This window comes from Syngnathus scovelli, chromosome 4, assembly GCF_024217435.2.
Source record: "Syngnathus scovelli strain Florida chromosome 4, RoL_Ssco_1.2, whole genome shotgun sequence".
Taxonomy (NCBI): domain Eukaryota; kingdom Metazoa; phylum Chordata; class Actinopteri; order Syngnathiformes; family Syngnathidae; genus Syngnathus; species Syngnathus scovelli.
The window spans coordinates 20,254,271-20,277,673 of NC_090850.1; the positions used below are offsets into that span (position 1 = coordinate 20,254,271).

Consider the following 23,403-nt stretch of genomic DNA (forward strand, 5'->3'; position numbering starts at 1 on the left):
AGTCACACACTTACACAGTCAAAACGTATGCTGGAAGGAATGACCAAAATAAAATCCCCTGCGGTGGGCGTGCAAAGAAAGCTGACTTTACACTTTCCAGCATTATCCAACAATCAAAAGTTGCATCGAAACATAAAGTGACTCACAGAACCTAAATTTTGCCTGTGTAGCACCTTTTTTTTTTTTTTTTTTTCCAAAGGTAGTTTCACTGAACATGATACTTAGTGTGAGTAAAAAATGATAGAGTGAAGAGACACAAAACTTTTGGTTCCAAAAATAATCATTTGAGCTTCATCAAGTCTAAACGCTCCATAAATGTGAATGTTTTCTTTGCTGAATGGGTTCTTCAGTACTGGGTGTTCTCCGCTTCTGGCTGAAAGTCATCCATAGAAAATGAATGGATGGCTGCAACTCTGTTGGCATGACAAGTGATTTCTCATAGCCTCCTCCTCATTTTCTCCAAAGCTCAAGTGGGCCTCACACGTAACCTTTGTTCGTCCCCGTCCTACAAATGAGCCGTTTTTTTTCTGCATTTCAAACAATGTGGCAATCACAAGCTTATTAGTGGTGTGGAGATTCCACTTGGACTGAGTGCTTCTCGTTCAGAGCGCTCGAGTAATGTGTTGGTGTGTTGTCGACACACGACCGAGTGCCGCTCGATGGAGCGTGGCTGTTTTTTTTTTGGAGCTCGGGCATCACGTTGTGCTACTTCATCAGAATTTTCTTTGCCGACAACAAACCGATCAATGCGAGATGGGAGGACAGAGGGTGCGGGCTACATTGAGTATGAAACACAAAATGTATTGGACAAACAATACAATAACACAACTTTATTTATATAGCGCATTTCAACGATGGTGGTTTTTAAAGTTACGATCCCGCTACCGTCTATCATTGCCGCTTGAAAGTCCGAATACCGGCTTGCACCTGGCAGCACAAAGGCTCGACGGGTATGAACTCCCTCCATTGCCATGGTAACCCTCACCTCAGAGACACCCTGGGTGGAACACTAAAAAGCGACGGATTTGGCAAGTTGACTATATTACAGCTGAGTACACCACATGCGGAAAATAACAAGTGACTATGCAAACATGCGTGTGTGTTTTGTATGACCTGCTAATTAAATGCATGGCTCCGTACCAGTATTTATGATCCATGTTATGTATGGGCATGATTTTACTGAAGAGTGCCAAGTGTTTTTGTATTTGTGTGCATTCGTTTAAAATTTAAAATTATTTAAATTTTAAATTAAATTTAATTTAAATTAAATTTCGTCTTTTTTTCGTCTTAAAATTTAAAATTTAAAAAAAAAATTAATTTTAATTTTAAATGGACAACATAATTTCTAGATTATTTGAGAAAATTATTTTGTTGTTCTTCACATTTTTTTTTTATCATTCTCTATTGAGAAATAATCCCATTATGTATGCATTTAGTCATGTTTGTTTTTTTGGGGAATTAATAATATTCTTATTTTTTTTTCTACAAATATTTATATGCTCGGGAAAAAGTTTGAATGAACCAATGCTTGAGGTTTCGTTGTCATGCAAGCGAAACGGTCACCAGTTCTTCAGGTTTTTTTCGTTTTTTTTTTTTTATTGAGTGAGGGTAAACTCACCAGAATGTTGGGGCGCCGTCTCCCATTTGGTGAGATGCTGGAGGAAAACAAGCAGTCCTCCTGCAGTGAAAAGCAGGAGGAACAAGAACAAGTAGTTCAGCTTCCTCCTCCGTCCACACTGGGAGTCCAGTGACATCCTCCCAATCTTTCCCACCATGATTCCTGAGGGAGGGGGGGCAAAAAAAAAGAGCAGAATTAGCTTAACAAAGAATTTTCAAACTATTTTACTTCAAAAATTGCTCAAACACTTGTCAACATAATCAAATCTTTTAATTCTGAAAGGAAAAGTGGACATGATGATTTTTTTTTTAACTTTAAAAAGTTCCTGAGGAGTCTTTTGACACATCACATTAGCAACACACCGTGTGCGTGCTTGAGTGCACTTTTTTTTTTTTTTGGGGTTGTTGCCATAAATGTCTTGCAGGTGCATGCAGTGCAATTTGAGCAAACAACCACTTACGCTCGGGGAAAATATTTTACCCCCCCTGAGCAGGTTCTCTCCGCTCCAACTGGCATATTTGTCCAAACTGGCATAATAACAACCTTTTAATTTGTGAGCAATAATCTGTGAACTGGGACAATTTTGAGCTGCTTACCCGCCCCCCTCCCCCCTTGGTCCCCTATAAAACTAAAAGTAGAGGTGTCAAAATATTATTCCAGCAGGACTGACGTTGGTACACACGGTGGCTGTTTTCCTGCAGTGAATATGCAAATAAGCGTGACTACTCAAGTGCACCGTTTCCGTGACGTGTAAAGAACACGACTGTCACGCCAGCATCCTGTGCTAAAAAACACCCAAGAAAAAAAAAAAAAACACTTTAAATATGCAATGAGTCTGCCGTGACAGCTACGGCGTTTTTCAGAGCTTAACTATAAAACCAACACATTCATAGAATAGCATAATAAAGGTAATCATATAAACTGCAGGTGGGAAACCAACCACACACAAAAAAAATAATTTGGATTTTTTTTTTGAGTTATAAAGACTTTTACTTAACATTTGTTAAAACTCGGCTGAAACTATGAAAACCTCGGTTTTCCACCATAATCCGTTCCAGAAGGCGGTTCGAAAAGTGAATCGGTCGAATTCCGAATCTATTTTTCCCATTACAAATAATGGAAAAAAAATTAATACGTTCCAAGACAAAAAAAACACAATTTTTAAGAATTTTTTCATTTGCGCATTTTTGTCCGATCACTGTTCAAAGTAACGAAAACACAATAACAATGGAGTCAGTCGGCATCCGGGTCGCGCGGTCGGGTTTTCTCGAGTCCTTTCGGCTCATCTCCCGAGGTTCGACCTCCGAATTTTGTTCGACATCCGAAGCAAAAAAATCTCGAATTTTTCGTTCGAATTCCGATTTGTTCGAGAACCGGGACGTTTGCAAACTGAGGTTTGACTGTACTTACGTTCCAAGCAATGACGCCAGTCTAATAAAAGAGATGAAAGCAACTTCAGACATGCTTTTCTTAATTAATTACGACGTTCTCGTGAATAGGACGAGCGGGACGCAGGCTGGTGTTCAAAGCGTCGTTGATTCGTCTCCATCGGTGACGGTGAGTCGCTGCTGCCGTTGTCAAAGTGATCAAAGGCCTGACACTTTTAAAGCTATAAAAAACATCGTCGTGATTCTTTAGGATGGTTCTGGAAATCTAATCAATTTAGCCTCAAGGTATCTCAGGTCGAACATCATTTGCTAACCGTTTCGAATTTCTCTGGTTAACGAATATTTGCATTTTTTTTTTTTAATGCAAGGAAACGTTGCTCGGTTACTTTATTGCACTAGGCCAGTGGTTCTTGACCTTTATGGAGGTACGGAACCCCACCAGATTCATATACGCATTCCCCGAACCCTTCTTTAGTGAAAAATACAATTCTTTTTTTTAAATTCAAATCATAGATGTTTTTTACTGGTGCACAAAATGAGCCGTGCATGAACGTCACTTTATTCAAACAACAAAACTAACACAATGCATGAACGCACAACAAATGATCTGCACATCAGTCTGTTGCGACCTTTGCAAGCGCAGTTCAGATATGAATCGTCGCGAATTTAAACGATAAATTGGGTGTGTTTGAACCCCTGAGATTGACTCACTGAACCCCTGGGGTTGAATCATCAATCTCATCACAAGTTAGCATCATATACTTTATGATGATGTCATCAAGTGCCCCGCGTAAAGTTGCGCCACCGAACAGCATCAATGAGATTATAATTTAATTAAACGCCGATTCTTCCCGCGCTGATGTCTTCAATCAGTACGCAATTAACGCCGGAAGATCACACCGAGGTGACAGAGTGCAAAATGGCAGACGCGTGTAATTTTAAGCGCCGATGACTCGTGTGTCGACCTTATGTCATTAACACGAGTCACAAATATTTTCAAAATTTTCAATTTTAAGTGCAAAACATCTTCCTTTGCCATAGTAGCGGTGCAAAACAGAAAATGTAATCCCCCCAAAAAAATCTTCTCACTGTTCAGTCAGCGACTGTATCTCTAATCATAATCTAAAATATGAATGCTAGAAAATCAATAGACTAGAAAATAGAAAATCAATGTATATTTAAGTCCAGATATTTTTCACCGCACATCACAGATAGAGACAGACGCCGGCATGGTGCAATCGACTTTAAGTGCAGGGAAAGAAAGTTCTCACCGTTTCATAATGTACCCTTCAACATTAAGCCATTTACAAGTCCAGCACGAAAATATGAAGCACTTAAACACTATTTCGAAGCAACACAGACCAAGTTTAAAAAAAAAAAAAACATCATTGGGGAATAAAGCGACTCAGGGAAAAAAAAATAAACAGTTTAAACTGTGCTGTGCAGCAGAGCACAGAGGGTGGGATTGAAAAGTAAACAAAAGTGCTTTCCCCTACAACAAATATTGATTTGTACAGTCAGGTACTTGTGCTCTGTTTGCATCTGGCCCCAAACACAAAACAGTTTTTTGGAGTTGGACTGCAATGGAGCCCTTCTGATGCTCTAAACTTCACGTCTGAGTCATCGGGTGCGAGCGCCATCTGTCACATCAACACGCCAGCCTCCGCGAACCCGTCTGGTTCTGTACAAACAATGCCAACGCTGACCTTTCGGCGGGTCGGCGAGCGAACGTGGAGGAAGCGGCATTGATGCGGATTAGCGTTAGGATACAAAATCAATACTCCTTTAAAGTTTGGAATGAAGGAAAGCAAACAAAAGCATCCGGATGGCAAAAATAAACAGTGAGAAAAGTACAAGTTTGTCTAAAAGTTAGATTGCATTAGCGCAGGTGTATTTAATGTTATGGAAACTGAGCGACGGCGTAATCACCATTCCATCATTTCCATTTTTTGCTGCTGAGATTGCCCAACAGGTGGGCGACAGTCCGTAACCACGGCGACAAAGCCCTCCCAGCTTTAAACCGGAGCCGACGGCTAATCCAGCTAGCTCATGCTGTGGCGTCAAATGTTCAATCTAAAACCTCATCCATTAACTCAAGAAATGTTTTTAAATAAGAATACAGAATAATAATACAGAATAATTATGAAACCATCCGTTCATTAAATAAAATACAAATAATGACTATTGTCGGTATTGCTAACATTGCTAACATCTTTGCTAACATGTTTCATATTAATCGGAATTTTGATTTTTCCTTTTAGTTCTTTCTTTTTGTAAGTTTGTGTTTGTTATTATCGTTCGTTATTTTCATCATTGTGATCTAATATGCCTAAATGGAATGTATACAGCGGATACTTGTGTATGCTAAGGGGATGCGCAGGTGCCCTTTCTCCCTCCTGGATGCCCTTTTCCGCCACATCAAATATCAAGCTTCTATTTCCACACCTCACAGCTCTGATGGTTTTGATGCATGCACATGAGAAACCAGTGTGAAGAACATTGACGCCGTGATATTGTTGCCACGTCGCCTTAAACGCACTATAACTCAACGCTAACCTCATAAAATAAAAGATGCGTCTCGAAAATATAGACTTCACACGTTCAAGGTGGTTTTTAAGAAATACTAGCGTTAGCATTTCCGATTTTTTTTTTAATAGGCAGATTTTTTCACCCACCCGTAAATGAAAATCTATTTTAGAATAATTCCTATGCTTTTTTTTTTACCAATATGTTCCGGAAACTGTTTGGTGAGCTTTCATAAGAGCTGACGACTTAATTGAGACGAAAATCCTTTCCCCCCAACCATGAATCAGCAAAAAAAAAAGCTTCCGGAGGGGGTTCCCCTCTGGTGTCTTAAAAACTCCAAAATGGAGGATCAAACTTTTCATGCTGAATCAATTTAGGCTCTCGGCGTCGCAAGGTCGAATTCAAACGGCCGAGAGGAAAAAAGAGCCCGGGCAAATTAAAACTCAACAAGGTCATGCGGCTCCCCGCTTTGAAGAACGACCAGTAGTCGCTTCCTCGGGAGACAACAAGAACCCCGCCATGAGAGTGAAGATCAAGTCGAAACACACGGCCTAGTTCAAGAGTGCAGATAAAATATAATCAAGATGATTATTTGGCCTTGAATAATACGCAGATTTAAACTCGCCTCATTTTTGAATGGCCTGATATTTTCTAAGTTCTGAGAAATGTGTGACCCTGCTTTCCGTTTAGAATTGCCCAAACATCAGCGATTTAACTTGCTCTAATTTCAAAACGACTTAATCCCTAAAAATGATTAAACCAAGTCCGAAACTGCCGTCACATCCACCAGACTGAAACCATCTGTCAACCTTTAAGTTGATTCATGTGACATTTTTACTGACATTCGTGCTCCGGCCTAACGACTTTGCCTGGCCTGCTTCTACCTCTAGCGCCACCTAGAGGTTCACATTTGGGCTGCAGCGTGAAACGTCTCCTCTCTTAAATGCCATGACATTTTAGGAAGAGGCCATGGTAGAACGACTAATAACTTTGATCATCTCTAAAGGTGCGCTGGGGGGGGGGGGGGGGGGGGTCTGCAACATGGTCGCAACAGCACGTTTTTTTTTTTTTTCCACTTTCCTTCTTAAAATGGAATACTGGCACTTAATTTTATTCTCAATTTGAAAAATATTTGTGGCAAATATTAAAAGAAGCCAACAAAAAAAAAATCATGATTTAATTTAACTTCCACAATGAGACAATTTAGCCAACCTTCAAAATATACATGCTTTAAATTTAGGTCATTGCATTAGTTCGCCACTAGATGGCACAAAATAATACACACTGTCTCTTTAATTTACAAGTTTATGTGAACATCAAAGATGGTTGTCAGGGTTATTATTTCTCTTTAACAAAGCTAACTTACATATTTTTGTGATCATCCAAGTCAACTTCGCCGAGGCTAAAATATTTTCAGGAAAATGAAACATTTTGTGAACATCAAAAAACTTTCGAGCGCCGAGAACGCTACAAGTTTTTAATTCCAATTAGTTTTCAATCGACACTTTGGCCAGATGAAAAAGACCTGTTGCTTTTAAAATCCTCACTGAGGTCCTCATGCAGATGAACTGTACAAACGACGGAGTTGACCTTGACCGGCCGGAGCGAGGGGGCCAACCGCTCTCGATATGCACTCGTCCCAAGAGGAGTGAAAATCCTTTAATCTTAGACCGCCGCGTATAAGGGTGTGTACATTTTTAATAACATCCAGCCGGGTGATGGACGCCCAAGCTGTGCTATTTCCCAGGTAAGAGGGTCCCCGCTTTGCCCGTAGGGTCAAACAGGGCAGGCGTTGCATGTAATTAAATGTGCTCAATGACAGACTAATTGAATGAGTGGCGCTCCCTGCCTCTGTAGGCTGTTTAATCACGCAGAGAGGCGGATAACAAAAAGACGTCTTTCGCGCCGGGAGTGTAATTATGACAGCGCACTCATTGATCACTTGACAGCAAATATTAAATAATAATCAAGGTGTTTGTATTGACTTGAAATGGAGGGAGGATGCATTATTATTATAAACGCTGTGATTTATTGTGAGATAATTATGGCATGAATCACAATTACATGCTTCAGTTTCCTGCGTAAAGTGACACTTACAGTAAGTGTGGGGGGGGGGGGGGGGGGTGATACGTTGCACTAATAGCCGAGGTTTGCCCACAAAGGAGATTTAATGATAGCTGGAATGATTTATTCATTATTATCAACATCTTACTTAGAAGATTCCATATTTGAGTCATTTAAACCGTTCAATTAACTTCCTGTGCCATAAATCAAAATTCAACAATCAAATGCATCTCTATTATATCCCGCTTAGGTTGATTTACCCAATACTATGTTTTGATTGATTTTCAATTAAAAGTTCTGTTCTTGTGGATCAATTTTTTCCTGCTTGCTGGTTAAATGAACATAAATGAATCCTTGTAATGATGGACAAGCAGGTATCGTTCACTTGAGTGTAGTGATGAGCAAATATCACATCCATAAATGGAAAAATTGATCTCTTCTTTCTCTGACTTATTTTTTGTTTCTCCTTCCCTTCCTAGTTCCTGATAGTGGACGTTTTTCTTTTTTTTTTTCCAAACTATAATGTACACTACAAAATCTATTAATTCACTTTTTAGGGTCTCTAAAACCCTAACTCTCCTTAAATATTTGTCTTAAATCAAATTTAACTTTTTTATTGTGCTTATTTTGCTCCCTCAAGCAAAACATCCACCAATCATATTGAGTATTTAGAAAACTTGTGTTTTCCCGAATGAGTCTGACGGTTATTACGGGAAACGGCGTCACCGTCATGACAAACATGCTTCTGGGCTGGCTGCCATTTGTCGCATGAGACATTTTGTACTGTATCGCTGGTGTGCGTGTATTTATTATTCAGGCATGATGGAGTTAGTCTGTCTCTCTTGCTGTCACTCGGTGGGTGTCGCACACTTTGTCTGCGTTCCGTCATCCGTCCGTCGCTCGCACTGCTGCCTGCCGGGGAACGAGACAAGGCTCTCTCTCTCTCCCTCCCTCTAATCCTCGCGGGAAAAGTGACTCACAAGTTACAGCGCTCCTCGCTTTAATGCACTTTAATAGCATTAATGTCTGATTTGGCCTCTTCAGCGCCAATAAACTCTGTTCGCATCTTGCGAAAAGCCGGTTAGGAGTCATTGTCGGCGGATAGTGTCGCAAAACATAAAGCCTGCTAAGCTCCTTTTTTTATTTATTTGTATATTTTCAAAACAAACACCTGACGTATTGTGGCGCAGGTCTAGAGGTAACATGATAAATAATAATTATAAATTCAATTGTGGCATTCAGTTAGTTTGTAAACAGTTTGACTAATAAAGTTTTGAGTTTGATGGCTACCGTATTTTCCGCACTATAAGGCGCATCTAAAAACCTCCAATTTTCTCAAAAGCTGACAGTGCGCCTTATAATCAGGTGCGCCTTATAATCGGGTGCGCCTTATAGTGCGGAAAATACGGTACTTTTTAATTGATTTTGTGTTTTGGGGGGAATTGGTGACATTTTAGTCTTCTGGATAGTGATTGGTTGGTCGTATTGAAGGGATAAGCCATATTTGCAGCTATTGAAATGAGAGCTGTAGCATCTCTGCATGGAGCTGCTTCAAGGTCAGCTGAGAAGCAGTAGGGGTGTAGGTGAGACTCTCCCAAACTGCGGGAGGAAAGAGAATCCTCCTGTTGAATTATTCAGCGGGTCTCCCGCACCCTAAATAACAGGCGGCTGGCTTTGTTGGACATCCTGAATGAATAATTAAAAGGTGACCTTTGGTTCCCGTTAGAGGTGATGGGTTGACAGCGCCGCGCTTTCTGGGCGGGGCGAGCTTGACGAGGCCAAATGATCGTGATTCATTTTTGAAATTGCACGCCGTGAGGATGAACGTTAAGAACCCATCGTGTGACTTTCTTCTTATTGTTTACTGTTCCTAAAGCTCCACTCCCACAGGAACTCATCAGCAAAGATCATTGTTTTCTTCCAAGGTCGGCCTTGAACTTCTCATGTTAAAGATGAAATCAGAGCTCGCCGTGTCTCGCCGAGCACAGATTCGGTGGCGGAAAAGCCAGAGCGAAGCTGCTGCAAACAGACCGTATTTATAGCCGAGGATAGGAATAATTCATTGTGATCAAAGTGCAGATCATGCTCCGCTCCATCAGCACGATGAAAAGAGCACTCCTCCTTTCTTGCTGCTCCTCCGCAGCTCCCCACGTAGAAACAAGGAGGCAAAAGTTTCTCAAAAGGCATTGTCATCATGTGCTCTGCTATAAATATATATATACATAAAAAGCTATGCAGCACGGATCATCCTTATCAGAGCCCATGTCAAATTCTAAGCGGGATAACTTGTGCCTGAAGTCATGTGACGCAAAGCGCATCGACAGCAACATGATCTCGGGGGAATTGTTCAGAAAGTGCAGAAGTATTATCTTCGGGCTGCTCGTGGCCATTGGAGTGTAAATTTAGAAGAACAATTTTAATATAATTTCAGATTTTATAACCCAACATTGTCACTATCATGGGTGTTGCTGTTCCACATTGCTCAAAAAGGTGTTCTTAATTGCCCAAATATGCCACGAATCAATCAATCATTCAATCAATCAATCAATAAAATGGAAAAAGAAAGAAAGAAAGAAAGAAAGAAAGAAAGAAAGAAAGAAAGAAAGAAAGAAAGAAAGAAAGAAAGAAAGAAAGTAAATAAAAATGGATAAATAGATAAATAAATAAAATGATTAAATAAGGTGAGGGGCCAGACAAAGCACGGCTCACAAGCCCCTTATGATGAGTAATATAAATGGACTTAGTTTTCCCTCGCCCGGACGCGGGTCACCGGGGCCTCCCTCTGGAGCCAGGCCTGGAGGCGGGGCTCGAAGGCGAGCGTCTGGTGGCCGGGCCTTCGCCCATGGGGCCCGGCCGGGCATAGCCCGAAATGGAAACGTGGGTCCCCCTTCCCATGGGCTCACCACCTGTGGGAGGGGCCGAAGGGGTCGGGTGCAATGTGAGCTGGGCGGCAGCCAAAGGCGGGGACCTTGGCGGTCTGATCCCCGGCTGCAGAAGCTGGCTCTTGGGACATGGAATGTCACCTCTCTGGCTGGAAAGGAGCCCGAGCTGGTGTGCGAGGCAGAAAGATTCCGACTAGATATAGTCGGACTAGCCTCCACACACAGTTTGGGTTCCGGTACAAGCCCTCTCGAGAGGGGCTGGACTCTCTTCCACTCTGGAGTTGCCCACGGTGAGAGGCGTCGAGCAGGTGTGGGTATACTTATTGCCCCCCGGCTGGGCGCCTGCACATTGGGGTTCACCCCGGTGAACGAGAGGGTAGCCTCCCTCCGCCTTCGGGTGGGGGGACGGGTCCTGACTGTTGTTTGTGTCTATGCACCAAACAGCAGCTCAGAGTACCCACCCTTCTTGGGGTCCCTGGAGGAAGTGCTGGAGAGCGCTCCTTCTGGGGACTCTATCGTTCTACTGGGTGACTTCAATGCTCACGTGGGCAATGACAGTGAGACCTGGAAGGGCGTGATTGGGAGGAACGGCCCCCCTGATCTGAACCCGAGCGGTGTTCTATTGTTGGACTTCTGTGCTCGACACGGATTTTCAATAATGAACACCATGTTCAAACATAAGGGTGTCCATGTGTGCACTTGGCACCAGGACACCCTAGGCCGCAGTTCGATGATCGACTTTGTAGTCGTGTCATCGGATTTGCGGCCGCATGTTTTGGACACTCGGGTGAAGAGAGGGGCGGAGCTGTCAACTGATCACCACCTGGTGGTGGGTTGGCTCCGATGGTGGGGGAAGATGCCGGTCCGACCTGGCAGACCCAAACGCTCTGTGAGGGTCTGCTGGGAACGTCTGGCAGAATCTCCTGTCAGGAAGAGCTTCAACTCCCACCTCCGGCAGAGCTTTTCCCACGTCCCGGGGGAGGCGGGGGACATTGAGTCTGAGTGGACCATGTTCCGCGCCTCCATTGTTGAGGCGGCCGACCGGAGCTGTGGCCGTAAGGTCGTTGGTGCCTGTCGTGGCGGCAACCCCCGAACCCGCTGGTGGACACCGGCGGTAAGGGATGCCGTCAAGCTGAAGAAGGAGTCCTATCGGGCCGTTTTGGCCTGCGGGACTCCGGAGGCAGCTGACGGGTACCGGATGGCCAAGCGGAACGCGGCTTCGGCGGTTGCTGAGGCAAAAACCCGGGCGTGGGAGGAGTTCGGTGAGGCCATGGAGAATGACTTTCGGACGGCTTCGAGGAAATTCTGGTCCACCATCCGGCGTCTCAGGAGGGGGAAGCAGTGCAACGTCAACACTGTTTACAGTGGGGATGGCGTGCTGCTGACCTCGACTCGGGACGTCGTGAGTCGGTGGGGAGAATACTTCGAAGACCTCCTCAATTCCACCTACACGCCTTCCATTGAGGAAGCAGGGCCTAGAGACTCTGAGGCGGATTCTCCAATCTCTGGGGTCGAAGTCACTGAGGTAGTTAAAAAACTCCTCGGTGGCAAGGCCCCGGGGGTGGATGAGATCCGCCCAGAGTTCTTAAAGGCTCTGGATGTTGTGGGGCTGTCATGGCTGACACGCCTCTACAACGTTGCGTGGACATCGGGGACAGTGCCTCTGGATTGGCAGACTGGGGTGGTGGTTCCCCTCTTTAAGAAGGGGGACCGGAGGGTGTGTTCCAATTACAGGGGAATCACACTCCTCAGCCTCCCTGGTAAGGTCTATTCAGGGGTGCTGGAGAGGAGGGTCCGTCGGGAGGTCGAACCTCGGATTCAGGAGGAGCAGTGTGGCTTTCGTCCTGGCCGTGGAACAGTGGACCAGCTCTACACCCTCGGCAGGATCCTCGAGGGTGCATGGGAGTTTGCCCAACCAGTCCACATGTGTTTTGTGGACTTGGAGAAGGCGTTCGACCGTGTCCCTCGGGAGGTTCTGTGGAGGGTGCTTCGGGAGTACGGGGTGCCGAGCCAACTGATAAGGGCGGCTCGGTCCCTGTATCACCGATGCCAGAGCCTGGTCCGCATTTCCGGCAGTAAGTCGGATTCGTTCCCAGTGAGGGTTGGACTCCGCCAAGGCTGCCCTTTGTCACCGATTCTGTTCATAATTTTTATGGACAGAATTTCTAGGCGCAGCCGAGGCGTTGAGGGGGTCCGGTTTGGGGACCTCAGCATCGCGTCTCTGCTTTTTGCAGATGACGTGGTGCTGTTGGCTTCTTCAGGCCGTGATCTCCAGCTCTCGCTGGAACGGTTCGCAGCCGAGTGTGAAGCGGTCGGGATGAGGGTCAGCACCTCCAAATCCGAGTCCATGGTCCTCGATCGGAAAAGGGTGGAATGCCCTCTCCGGATCGGGGATGAGATCCTGCCCCAAGTGGAGGAGTTCAAGTATCTTGGAGTCTTGTTCACGAGTGAGGGGAGGATGGAGCGTGAGATCGACAGGCGGATCGGTGCAGCGTCGGCAGTAATGCGGACCCTGTACCGGTCCGTGGTGGTGAAGAGAGAGCTGAGCCAAAAGGCAAAGCTCTCAATTTACCGGTCGATTTACGCTCCTACCCTCACCTATGGTCACGAGCTATGGGTCGTGACCGAAAGAACGAGATCTCGGATACAAGCGGCCGAAATGAGTTTTCTCCGCAGGATGTCCGGGCTCTCCCTTAGAGATAGGGTGAGAAGCTCGGTCATCCGGGAGAGACTCGGAGTAGAGTCGCTACTCCTCCACGTTGAGAGGAGCCAGATGAGGTGGCTCGGGCATCTTATCAGGATGCCTCCTGGACGCCTCCCTGGGGAGGTGTTCCGGGCATGTCCCACCGGTAGGAGACCCCGGGGACGACCCAGGACGCGCTGGAGAGACTATGTCTCTCAGCTGGCCTGGGAACGCCTTGGGATCCCCCGGGATGAGCTGGATGAAGTGGCTGGGGAGAGGGAAGTCTGGGAGTCCCTCCTGAAGCTGTTGCCCCCGCGACCCGACCCCGGATAAGCGGAAGAAGATGGATGGATGGATGGATGGATTAAATAAATAAATCAAATGGAAACAGAAAGAAAGAAAGAAAGAAAGAAAGAAAGAAAGAAAGAAAGAAAGAAAGAAAGAAAGAAAGAAAGAAAGAAAATAAAAATGGATAGATAAATAAATAAAATGATTAAATAAATAAATCAAATGGAAACAGAAAGAAAGAAAGAAAGAAAGAAAGAAAGAAAGAAAGAAAGAAAGAAAGAAAGAAAGAAAGATGGATAAATAAATAAATAAATATAAAGGCTTATATAAATAAATAAATAAATTAAATTAAATAAATAAAATGGAAGCAAAGCACTTAAAACACATGCAACACAAAAGAACAGACAAATATTCCATTTGAATAGATTTTTTTTTTTCCACAGTCTGTCAAAACATAGACGGAAAATAATTGGCAAAGCATCAACCCTGTGTATCTAAACCCGTGTCACATAAACGGCTCCATACAGTTGTTCAATTATTCAACACAATCTAATCACCTTCCCTTGAGTCTCATCAATAGTAATAGTTTGCATACTAGCCTAAATAACCCGCTTCCCCTCAACTGAATTGATATCACACACACACACACACACACGCAAAAGTAGGCCTACTGCTTTTATCACTTTGGCTTGCACACTAAAACGGCAACAAACAATGAAAGGTAATTTTTGTCCAAAAAATGCACAATTATGTACTTCAAAATGATTTGGTGCCCATTTCAAATTCCTAAATTGCAAAGAGTAACAACATTCATCATATTTGCCTTTAATTTAATCCCACTTTAAATATAAAGCACATCTGGGAGGTCTGGTGGGAGGAGCTAGTACGAAAAGAAGCACGAGGAACCAGGAAGTGACAAAATTGGCGTGACCTGCCTCGTATTCCACGTTACCGTAATCCCTCGCTACATCACGATTATCGCGGCTTGAGTACATCGCGGCTTTTTTTCCCCAAAAAACAAAATTCAATAAACCTACTGAGTAATTTAGATTTTTTGCCAACTCTCATACACACCTATAGACACACCCCCAACCACACACACACACACATTCTTGCCGTTTCATACACCCTTCCCATACACACATCGGCATCTCCCTGTCTTTCATTTTATGTATCCTTGAGGCTTGGACACAAGACACACAAGCTCCTTCATCTTCTCTTTCATTTCTTCTCCCTCCCACACTTTTTTTTTTTTGCTGCTCCCACTATTTATACACATACACACACATACCCAGTCGCCCCCGCCACGGGGAGGTAGGCAGGATTGGTAATTATTCAAAATACATATCTAATTACATTTGCAGGCTTATATTTAATTATATTTAACTTGCTGGGAAATAAGTAAAACTGGATGAATACATGATGAAGGGTAGCCCTTCGCCAAGGGCAAAAAACATAAAACGTGCCGTTTTTGTGCAATGTTAAACAGCTGTGCTTCATCCAAGCTTCCAGTGGAAACATAATTTGATTTAAAATATGAATATAAGTGCTTAGCAGATCTTTCCCACAGTTTGGAGGTTCCAATCTGGGCTCCATCTTGACTAGAGAACAGTTAAACCATAACGTTTATTTCTTAGTTTTTGTTGTTGCGTTCCGGTTTGACTACTTTTGTAATCCTCTTTTGTCATTTGTGTTTTGATTTGTGTGTAGGAGTGGGCGGGGCCTTGACTTCTGTTACAATCAAAAGCTATTTAGGGTGGACTACAGCTCGGTGGCGGCGGTGTCAAATGTTTGCTTGCTGTACCTTGTCGTAGCCACTAAATTCGATTGATTATAGTCTTCCTTCAGTGCTGGCGGTTTTTGTCTCGTGTGTTGTTCTTGGCTGCCGTAAATACATTTGATTCCCTTCGTTGGAGAGTTATTGCATCATTGTTATTTATTTTCAATTACGGCTCCATTCATGTCTCTGGTTGCCTTGCGTTTGTGTTATGCTGACCTTTTGTCGTGCTTTCTCGCATTGTGCCTGTTTTTTTTGTTTTTTCTGCCTGTTTAAAAAAACAACAACATATATTTGTAAATTTCCGTGAAAGAGGTCCGATAATTCTGTCACATTTTTTAGATGTTTTATATTTATATTCCCAATATTTTACAAGCCATCTGATAAAGCATCTGGAGCATTATAAGATTTACAAAGACTAACAATAGCATCAAGATGATTACAGTATCGGGTCATTGACTGTCACTGACCATAAATCACATGACAGCAGCCAGCCAATCATGTTCCATCAAGACCCCAACCTCATTATCATTCCCATTTCCTGCCACATTTCTTTCTTTCTTTCTTCCAGTCAACATATCAGATGACCTCAAATGGAAAAAAAAACCTTGTAAGGAATCCGGGCCGAGTGTTGTGTCAAGGTTTTCGTTCTTCTAGTCATCCCCATTTTAAAAGCCGTCAATCAAGGTTGGTTTGCAGCACTTAACAACAAGAATCTGTTTATTTCCTGCGGGCAACAAGTCTCCTCACTTATCCAAGCTGAGAAACAAACTGCTGGCAAGCCTCGTGTCTTCTGCTGACCAAACAAAGCCACCATTACATTTGAACTCGTTCACTCCCAATGACGCCTATAGACGTCTAAGATCTAAACTGGCGGTGAATGAGTTGATTATCTTTAGCAAACCAAGTCTGTTTCTCGTCTTGCACGTTCAGCTTGGCTCGGACCGCCACATCTGAGAAGCCATCTGGAGGTCAACAACTGAGTGGAGCCATTGAATGTCACGGCATTGAAGGGTGGGTGTGGTGGGGGGGGGGGGGCTCTCTGTGTCTTGATAACACCTGCATGCTGCCTCCTGCTGCATGTGTGATGATGCTCATCGCCATTCTAGCCACAAATATTAGCATGTTCATAGACGTTAGGAATTCTATCCTCCTTTGTTGTAGCTTAATGTTGGGAAATGTACATTCCCAATTTCAGGCAAAGTACATCTTAAGAATTAAATAAAATTCATCTCCAGGTCAAGAGTTTCTGCAGAAGACAGGATTTTATTCACTGCAAAGGTTTTCGACAAAGCCTCCCAATGAAAAAAAAAAAAACTCCAAAAAAGCCAAGATAAATGACAACAAAATCAATACTGTATTGCTTTTTTTGATTTTCCTCGCCCTAGTTTAGACGTCACTCAAGTTCTTGAACTTGGAGGAATCAGAATCACTCACAAAAACTCGAGTCGAAATGGAGAGATGTCTACTGCACCGCTGCAAATCAAGTGGAAAAATTATCTCAAGATGCTGGTTATGTAACAGGAGAAAATAGTAGAGGGATCTCCATGTTTTGCTTTTCCAAACGAGCACAGTCATTATTTGTGACAACCGCACACAAACATCACTTAGATGTCTGGAAAACACCACTATCGACAAAAAAACATGAGATATTGTTCCAGTTCAAAGTTCCTCCACTTCACCTGAAGGAAGTTCCCATTTTTATGTAAATTATCATTCTTCCAAAGAATACCCCAATTTAAAGACTTTATAATCAACACTGCAAACTTTATTCACTATATTCCAGCTTTCCTCATCGTTTGACTTTATAGACTCTTCTCAATACATAGCAAGCTTTCAAACTAAGTGGAATAAAAAGCAACAAGAAATTCTCAACAGCTTCAAGGGATCCACAGGCTGCCTCTGACATATGGTTGGGGGACGTACGGGGTCAACACCCTTGCACAGCTAGCACTCACTGGAACATCCCCACTCAGAAACTGAAAAGAAACCCACGCGCGGGAAAATGGAGAAAGCAAGCTGAGAGTGTAACATGAGCCCATAATAGAAAAAAAAAAACTCTCCTGGCTCCGAGCGCAGCTTTTACCTTTGCACGACTCCTGACGACCACACAGCCCGCGAGAAGCCGGCGGCGGCTTGTGCTCGGCGCGCCCGACGCCTCCTCACGAGTTGATCGGCACTGCTAGTTTCCACGTTTCAGCACCACGGAGAGCGCCCGGACACACCGCAAACAGTGCCGCGCCGGGAAGCGGGACTCAAGTTTGACAGCGTCTCGGAGCCGCTGCGGCCGGGGCGAGCATGCCTGGTGCTCCTCGGCCGTGCACGGAGGAAAAAGGGTGACACGAAGGAAGGAAGCGAGAGAGGGAGGGAGGGAGCCAATCGCGATGCAACTCGCAAACGGCGCAGCGCCCGAGAGTCTCTAAGGACCGGTGCGACGCGTGTGTGCGCTCTCCTCTATGCGTGCGCGCGCGCGTGAGAGTCTCCAGGCGTGCACGTCTGCAGCAGGAAAGCACTTTCCTCTCTTTTCTCTCCCTCCAATTCACGTCCGACTTATTCTCCTTCTTTCTCCACTGGAACACATCGTTGCCTCTTTTGTCTTCAAGACCTTAGCGCGTACGTTAGTCCGGTGTTGTCCGAGGGGAGCGATTTGATTAAAGTCCTCCTCTGTGGTGTGAACAACTACGCAGATTAAATCCAGTAGTTTTTTTTTTTCCCCAAATGCAAAATAAAGAAAAGAAAGATGAGCGCGATGCGTGATGTTGCTTGCAGCTTGCACACGAGCTGCAGTCCTAACACACAGCAGAGGCGGCGTTTGAGTTGAAAGCGTGCACACACATACTCCATCTACACTTGCATGTGTGCTGCAACTTTTTGGAAACACTTTTAATCATCACAGCCAGAAAAATGTGCAACAATTTGCTTTTAAGTGAAAAATCAATGGTCGGGAAGCAAGTGGGAATTACCACAGCGAGTCTCTGATCATCAATCAAAAGCACTCGTACCTCCAATAAAGTTGTTTAATCTTGCAATGATTTGAACAAGGTTTTTTTTGCCACCTTATTTCTTGGAAAGCACTGAACGGGTGCGTGCTTAAAAATACAGCGTAAATTAAAAGAGGGGAAAGGGAGAATTGGGACTCGTGTGGTTGTCAAATTTAGAATAGTTATTATGCATTATTGTGTTTTATAATTTTTTTTATTATTCGAAATATTTGTGGTATTTTCTTTATACTTTAAGGTGATTTTATTAGCAATTTATTTAGACTTTTTTTAATTACTCTATTATTATTTAAGACTGTTATTTTGCTTTTTATGTCTCTTATTTATATTTACTAAAATGCAAATGTAAGAGAATGAAGTCGAGATTCTTGTGAGCAGGGGAGTTAAGATCAAAGACAATTTTTTAATAAACTGAATTTTAAGTTGACTTATTTTTATTTACTATTTTTACTTCTAGTTACCTAATATTACTGAATATTTTATTTTATTTTCCCCATTTTTAAAAAATATACAAAGATTGATTTTTTTTATTTAAATATTTTTTCCATTAATACAGCACCTGTACTGAGGAGGGGAGAAACAAAGGGATGTCAAAATATTTGACGTGCAGCATTATTGTTTTTCCAAGGTGTTTCAATAATCAGTGAATCTAATAAATTAGCAAGTGAAAATAAATTAAAAAAAATAACATTTAAGTATTGCAAAGGCTCGAGTACAAGTCCTCCCATCAGCGCTGGCCAACGAGACAATGGCTGTTGACGGTGTTTCAGCATCAGGGTGTGGCTGCCGTCTTGAGACACCAACGCATCCTTGCTGACTTGAGCACAACAGCGCCCTCTGCTGGACAATGTCAACATCCAGCAGCTAGCTCGGGCACCGCTTCAGTGGCCACGCGGGAGATTTCTGCTTTTGCGCTTTGCTTCGCAAAGCAAAGTGACATGCACGATTTATGGTTGCACTTCACAAAGCTGCTCTGCCTGTAAGTGGGCCACAACGCGCAAAAAACAAGTCCTGAAGATCCAAGCATATATAGAGCACCGAGGGGGTGGGGGGGGGGGGGGTGTACATGTTCTCCAGTCCTGCGTGGAGAATCTTACTGTAAATCTTTTTGCTATTTAATGCAGATTAGAAATCCTTAAACCATGAACACACTTACAAAATAATGGGATGAAATTCAAGCTTGAGCTTCTTTATGGAAAAAAAAAGCTTGATTAAAGTCCAATTGCTGCATTGGCTTTTCCCGTTTGCCTCACATGTTGAGTTCCTGGTGCTTCCCCCTGGCTGCTCAATTCAAACTAGCTTAGTTGGCAATAATTGTGGCCTTGAAAGCCAACCTTTGGAACACAGAGGTGCTTTTGCCGGGGTCCTGGAATGGTCCAGTTATGGAGACGGCTAATTAGCTCTGTGGGGTCTCAAGTAGTGTCGATTGGACCTTAAGGGAGCCCACATGGACTCTGACTGTACCAAGTGTAATAAGGCTGAGTCAGCAAGTTCACAACGGGAAAAAGCTGATGTGCCTTAATGAACTCGTCCGACTCAGTGACAGACAGACTTGAGATGGAGTTTGAAAAGCTTCGCAGGGCCTTGACACCATCCTTCGTATAAAAGACAAACAACTTCAACCCCTCATGGCACGCTCATCAATTCCATCCCGTCGTTGCTCATCACTCATCCTGGGGAGGGGGGGCGGCTTCCAATCGATAGATTGGGCCCATAGAGCCAGTGGACTCCAGCAGGCTAAAAAAAACAATCAGACAGCAGAGCAAGACCTCCGCCAAGGCTTTGTCACTTGAGAGATCGATGCATGAACGCAATTGTGTTGCATCTTGATCAATAAATGGAGGTTAGCTTACATCTACTGGTACAATTCGATCACAATCAATAGGGGCAGATTGTAATAAGAGCAACAGTTAGATAAGGGATACACTTGATAGCCTGTAAGATTTACTTTTTTTTTTTTTTAGCCGTATAATGCTAACTAAGCTAATCCCAATTTATTTAATTGTTCTTCCACCCAAAGCAGCAGCCCAAGCCTGCTTAGCCAATATAAATTCTAATTATACTGATAATTGTTGCGATTAAGAAAATGCTGTAAGTAACGTTCATTCGAATGCTTAACCCAGTCAAACGTGATATTTGACGTCTATTCTCGTCAATGGTAGTGAATGAGTTGTTTTAAATATCCGATTTTTTTTGGTTGAATTTTTCGTATTTAGTGGTTGATTCATTGACCCTTTTACTTATTTTAATAGTCTTTTAAAATGATTTTCATTATTTTTAATGGCTGTTTTAATATGTAATCACTCATTATTATTCATATATTCATTTATGTTTGCCGTGCCGAGTAACAACCTCCAGCGTGCTAGTTTAAAGGCATTTCCCCCGCGTCACACCTGTACATTACCCCATGGCAAGAGTCATTACATACATATGGATCTCAAGTAATGAATGATTCATTTCATTATGAGAGGAAGAAAAATGCATCCCCGCGGCCCGATATAATCTGGCTTAAAAGTTATTACAGCGGAATAACGGTTACGCGGCCGCGACCAAATTGCTCCGCCGGCCTCGGCAGGTCTTTGGATTGATTGTGATGAATGGGGCGGCAATTTAACGTATGGAATGAAGTCGAGATTCTTTGGAGTACGCCAATTTATCTGTCGCTATTTACTGGCAGCGAGCATAAAAAATATCCCGGTGTGAGAGCAGTGAGATTTTATACTGTGGCACCATGGAGAGCCTAAAATAAAAAAGATATTATTTTTAATGACGAGCTAGCGCATACACCAAAAAAAAAAAAACGCTACCAAAAACAATTGATCTTGGAAATGCACGCAAAACCCGTGTGGATAAAAAAAGATCCAACATGTTTGTTTGGTAATAGCCTGAAAGCAAACATATCCAGCTCATATTTTCCGAGCAGAAACTACAACAAATTTGACATATTTAAATATGACCCCGAGGTCAGGCTTTCTGTCTGAACACTTCCAGATAACTTTTCTAGCAGCAAGCTAACAAATACTGCCTGTGGTTTGAAGCCCTGTTGCATGTCGTCTGCATCCTTGTACGGCTTTATGTATATAAAAAAATATTTAATTGAATATTATAAGGCTATTGAATTGAATACACAACAAAGACAATACAACACAATACAACTTTATTTATATTATGTACAAATGAATACACAACAAAGACGATACAACACAACACAATACAACTTTATTTATATTATATTATATTATATTATATTATATTATATTATATTATATTATTATATTATATTATATTATATACAAATGAATACACAACAAAGACAATACAACACAATACAACTTTATTTATATTATATTATATTATGTACAAATGAATACACAACAGACGATACAACACAACACAATACAACTTTATTTATATTATGTTACATTACATTACATTACATTACATTATATACAAATGAATACACAACAAAGACAATACAACACAATACAACTTTATTTATATTATATTATATTATATTATGTACAAATGAATACACAACAAAGACAATACAACACAACACAATACAACTTTATTTATATTATATTATATTATATACAAATGAATACACAACAAAGACAATACAACACAGTACAACTTTATATTATATTATATTATATTATATTATATTATATTATATTATATACAAATGCCTCCCTCAAATAGACACCTCCCTTTTCCCCTTTAGGACAATAAAATTCATAACTGTCATTATATCATTTCATAAACTCTTTAGTCCTTTTGAATCCTGTTGCTAACCAAAACAGCAGCACCTATTGAGTCCCTTTAACAGCGTTTAGCTAATCCAACACGTGGTAGGTACAATGTTGTGTATCCAGATTTACATCATTGTCACAACTTGTAGTAATAAACTTTATAATCATTTGAAAATTGCGTATGAAAAAATAAAATATCGACATAATCAGCCCAGCCCAGCCCAGCCCATCCCCAATAGACATCACAACCCATTTGTAGTTGAGTAACCGAACGCCCACGGGTACGATATGAGAAAATACTGTACATCGGTATTGGCAGGTTATGTGCGCCTGCATCTGGTTATTTACGTTTGGAAGATTCATGTTCGCTTGAGGACGACCCGGCCCGCCCACAGTGATGACTTGTGACTCAGCGTGTCCCGCGGTCATATATCCATCTCTACGACACCGCCAGCCTCGGCTCGGCACCGGCCGACCAATTTGCTCGGCTTCAGGAGGAGGCAATGTGAAAATAAACATTAAATATTGATTTTGGGCGCAGACTTCCAGACTGGAGCGCACTAACTCACTGGCTTGCTTCGTTTTGCCACTCGCTGTTGTTTTGTGCGATCAATTTTGTCTGGAATTACATGCATGTTGTGTCCAAGCACACTCAACGGGAACTGTTACAGAATGTAAAGCGTTGTGATTAGTCACATTTTACTAGTTAGTAAAGTTGTGATTAGTGATATTTTCAGGCCAGGGAAAATACATTTTGGGGTAATTTGTCAAACATACTAGGAGGGATTAACAAAATATTTAGAGATTTAGAAACTCATTTTTTTCGCAGGCGGAATCGTAGTCATAATTTCCTTCGGAAGGTCATGATGACCATCAATCCAAATTAATGAACAAACGCCTCAGTGTAGGCGACACAAGATGAGTAACTAGTTTTGAAATCAGAGGCCAGTTAAAAACTGTTCCAATATTTTAAAAAGATGAATGGTAACAAAATATCAGGTTTTTTTTGGTTGTTTTTTTAAGACGATGTTAGTATTGACACAGAAAGTCGATGCACAATTTGTCTTTGTGGGCCACATAACATGATTGGGTTTGATACTTGTGATCTTGATCTTCAGTTTTAGGGGTAGTTTTTCACCTTAAGATGAGGTCAGCTGCCACCAAAATCGAACCATCATTGACCTAACGAGAGTCGTTATCATAAACGTTAGCTACCAAATGCTATCATTCACGTCATGTTTGGAAACAATCAGCTACAAACAGAAGCAAAATGAAGATTTTTGTGATTTTGATTTTCAGTTTGAGGGGTAGATTGTGGCAAATTAGTTTTTCACCTTCACATGAGGTCAGCTGCAACCAAAATCGAACCATCATTGACCTAACGAGAGTCGTTATCATAAACGTTAGCTACCAAATGCTATCATTC

At 42.5% G+C, this 23,403-nt stretch overlaps 1 protein-coding gene across 4 annotated transcripts in view; it reads right to left on the minus strand.

The window, feature by feature from the left end:
* The window catches only part of LOC125967583 (carbohydrate sulfotransferase 8), an 89,878-nt gene that overhangs the window by 61,120 nt on the left and 5,355 nt on the right, over positions 1 to 23,403 (minus strand). The window contains exons 1-2 of one of the 4 annotated variants that reach the window (XM_049718775.2): positions 17,313 to 17,977; positions 1,619 to 1,780 (exon numbers count right to left, since the gene is read on the minus strand). In XM_049718775.2, the coding sequence (XP_049574732.1) occupies positions 1,619 to 1,775 (157 nt within the window). In that variant the 5' untranslated portion in view covers positions 1,776 to 1,780; positions 17,313 to 17,977. Of the gene's footprint in view, positions 1 to 1,618; positions 1,781 to 3,028; positions 3,502 to 17,312; positions 17,978 to 23,403 lie in introns of those variants that run through there. The other 3 variants (XM_049718776.2, XM_049718777.2, XM_049718779.1) reach the window with 3 other exon arrangements.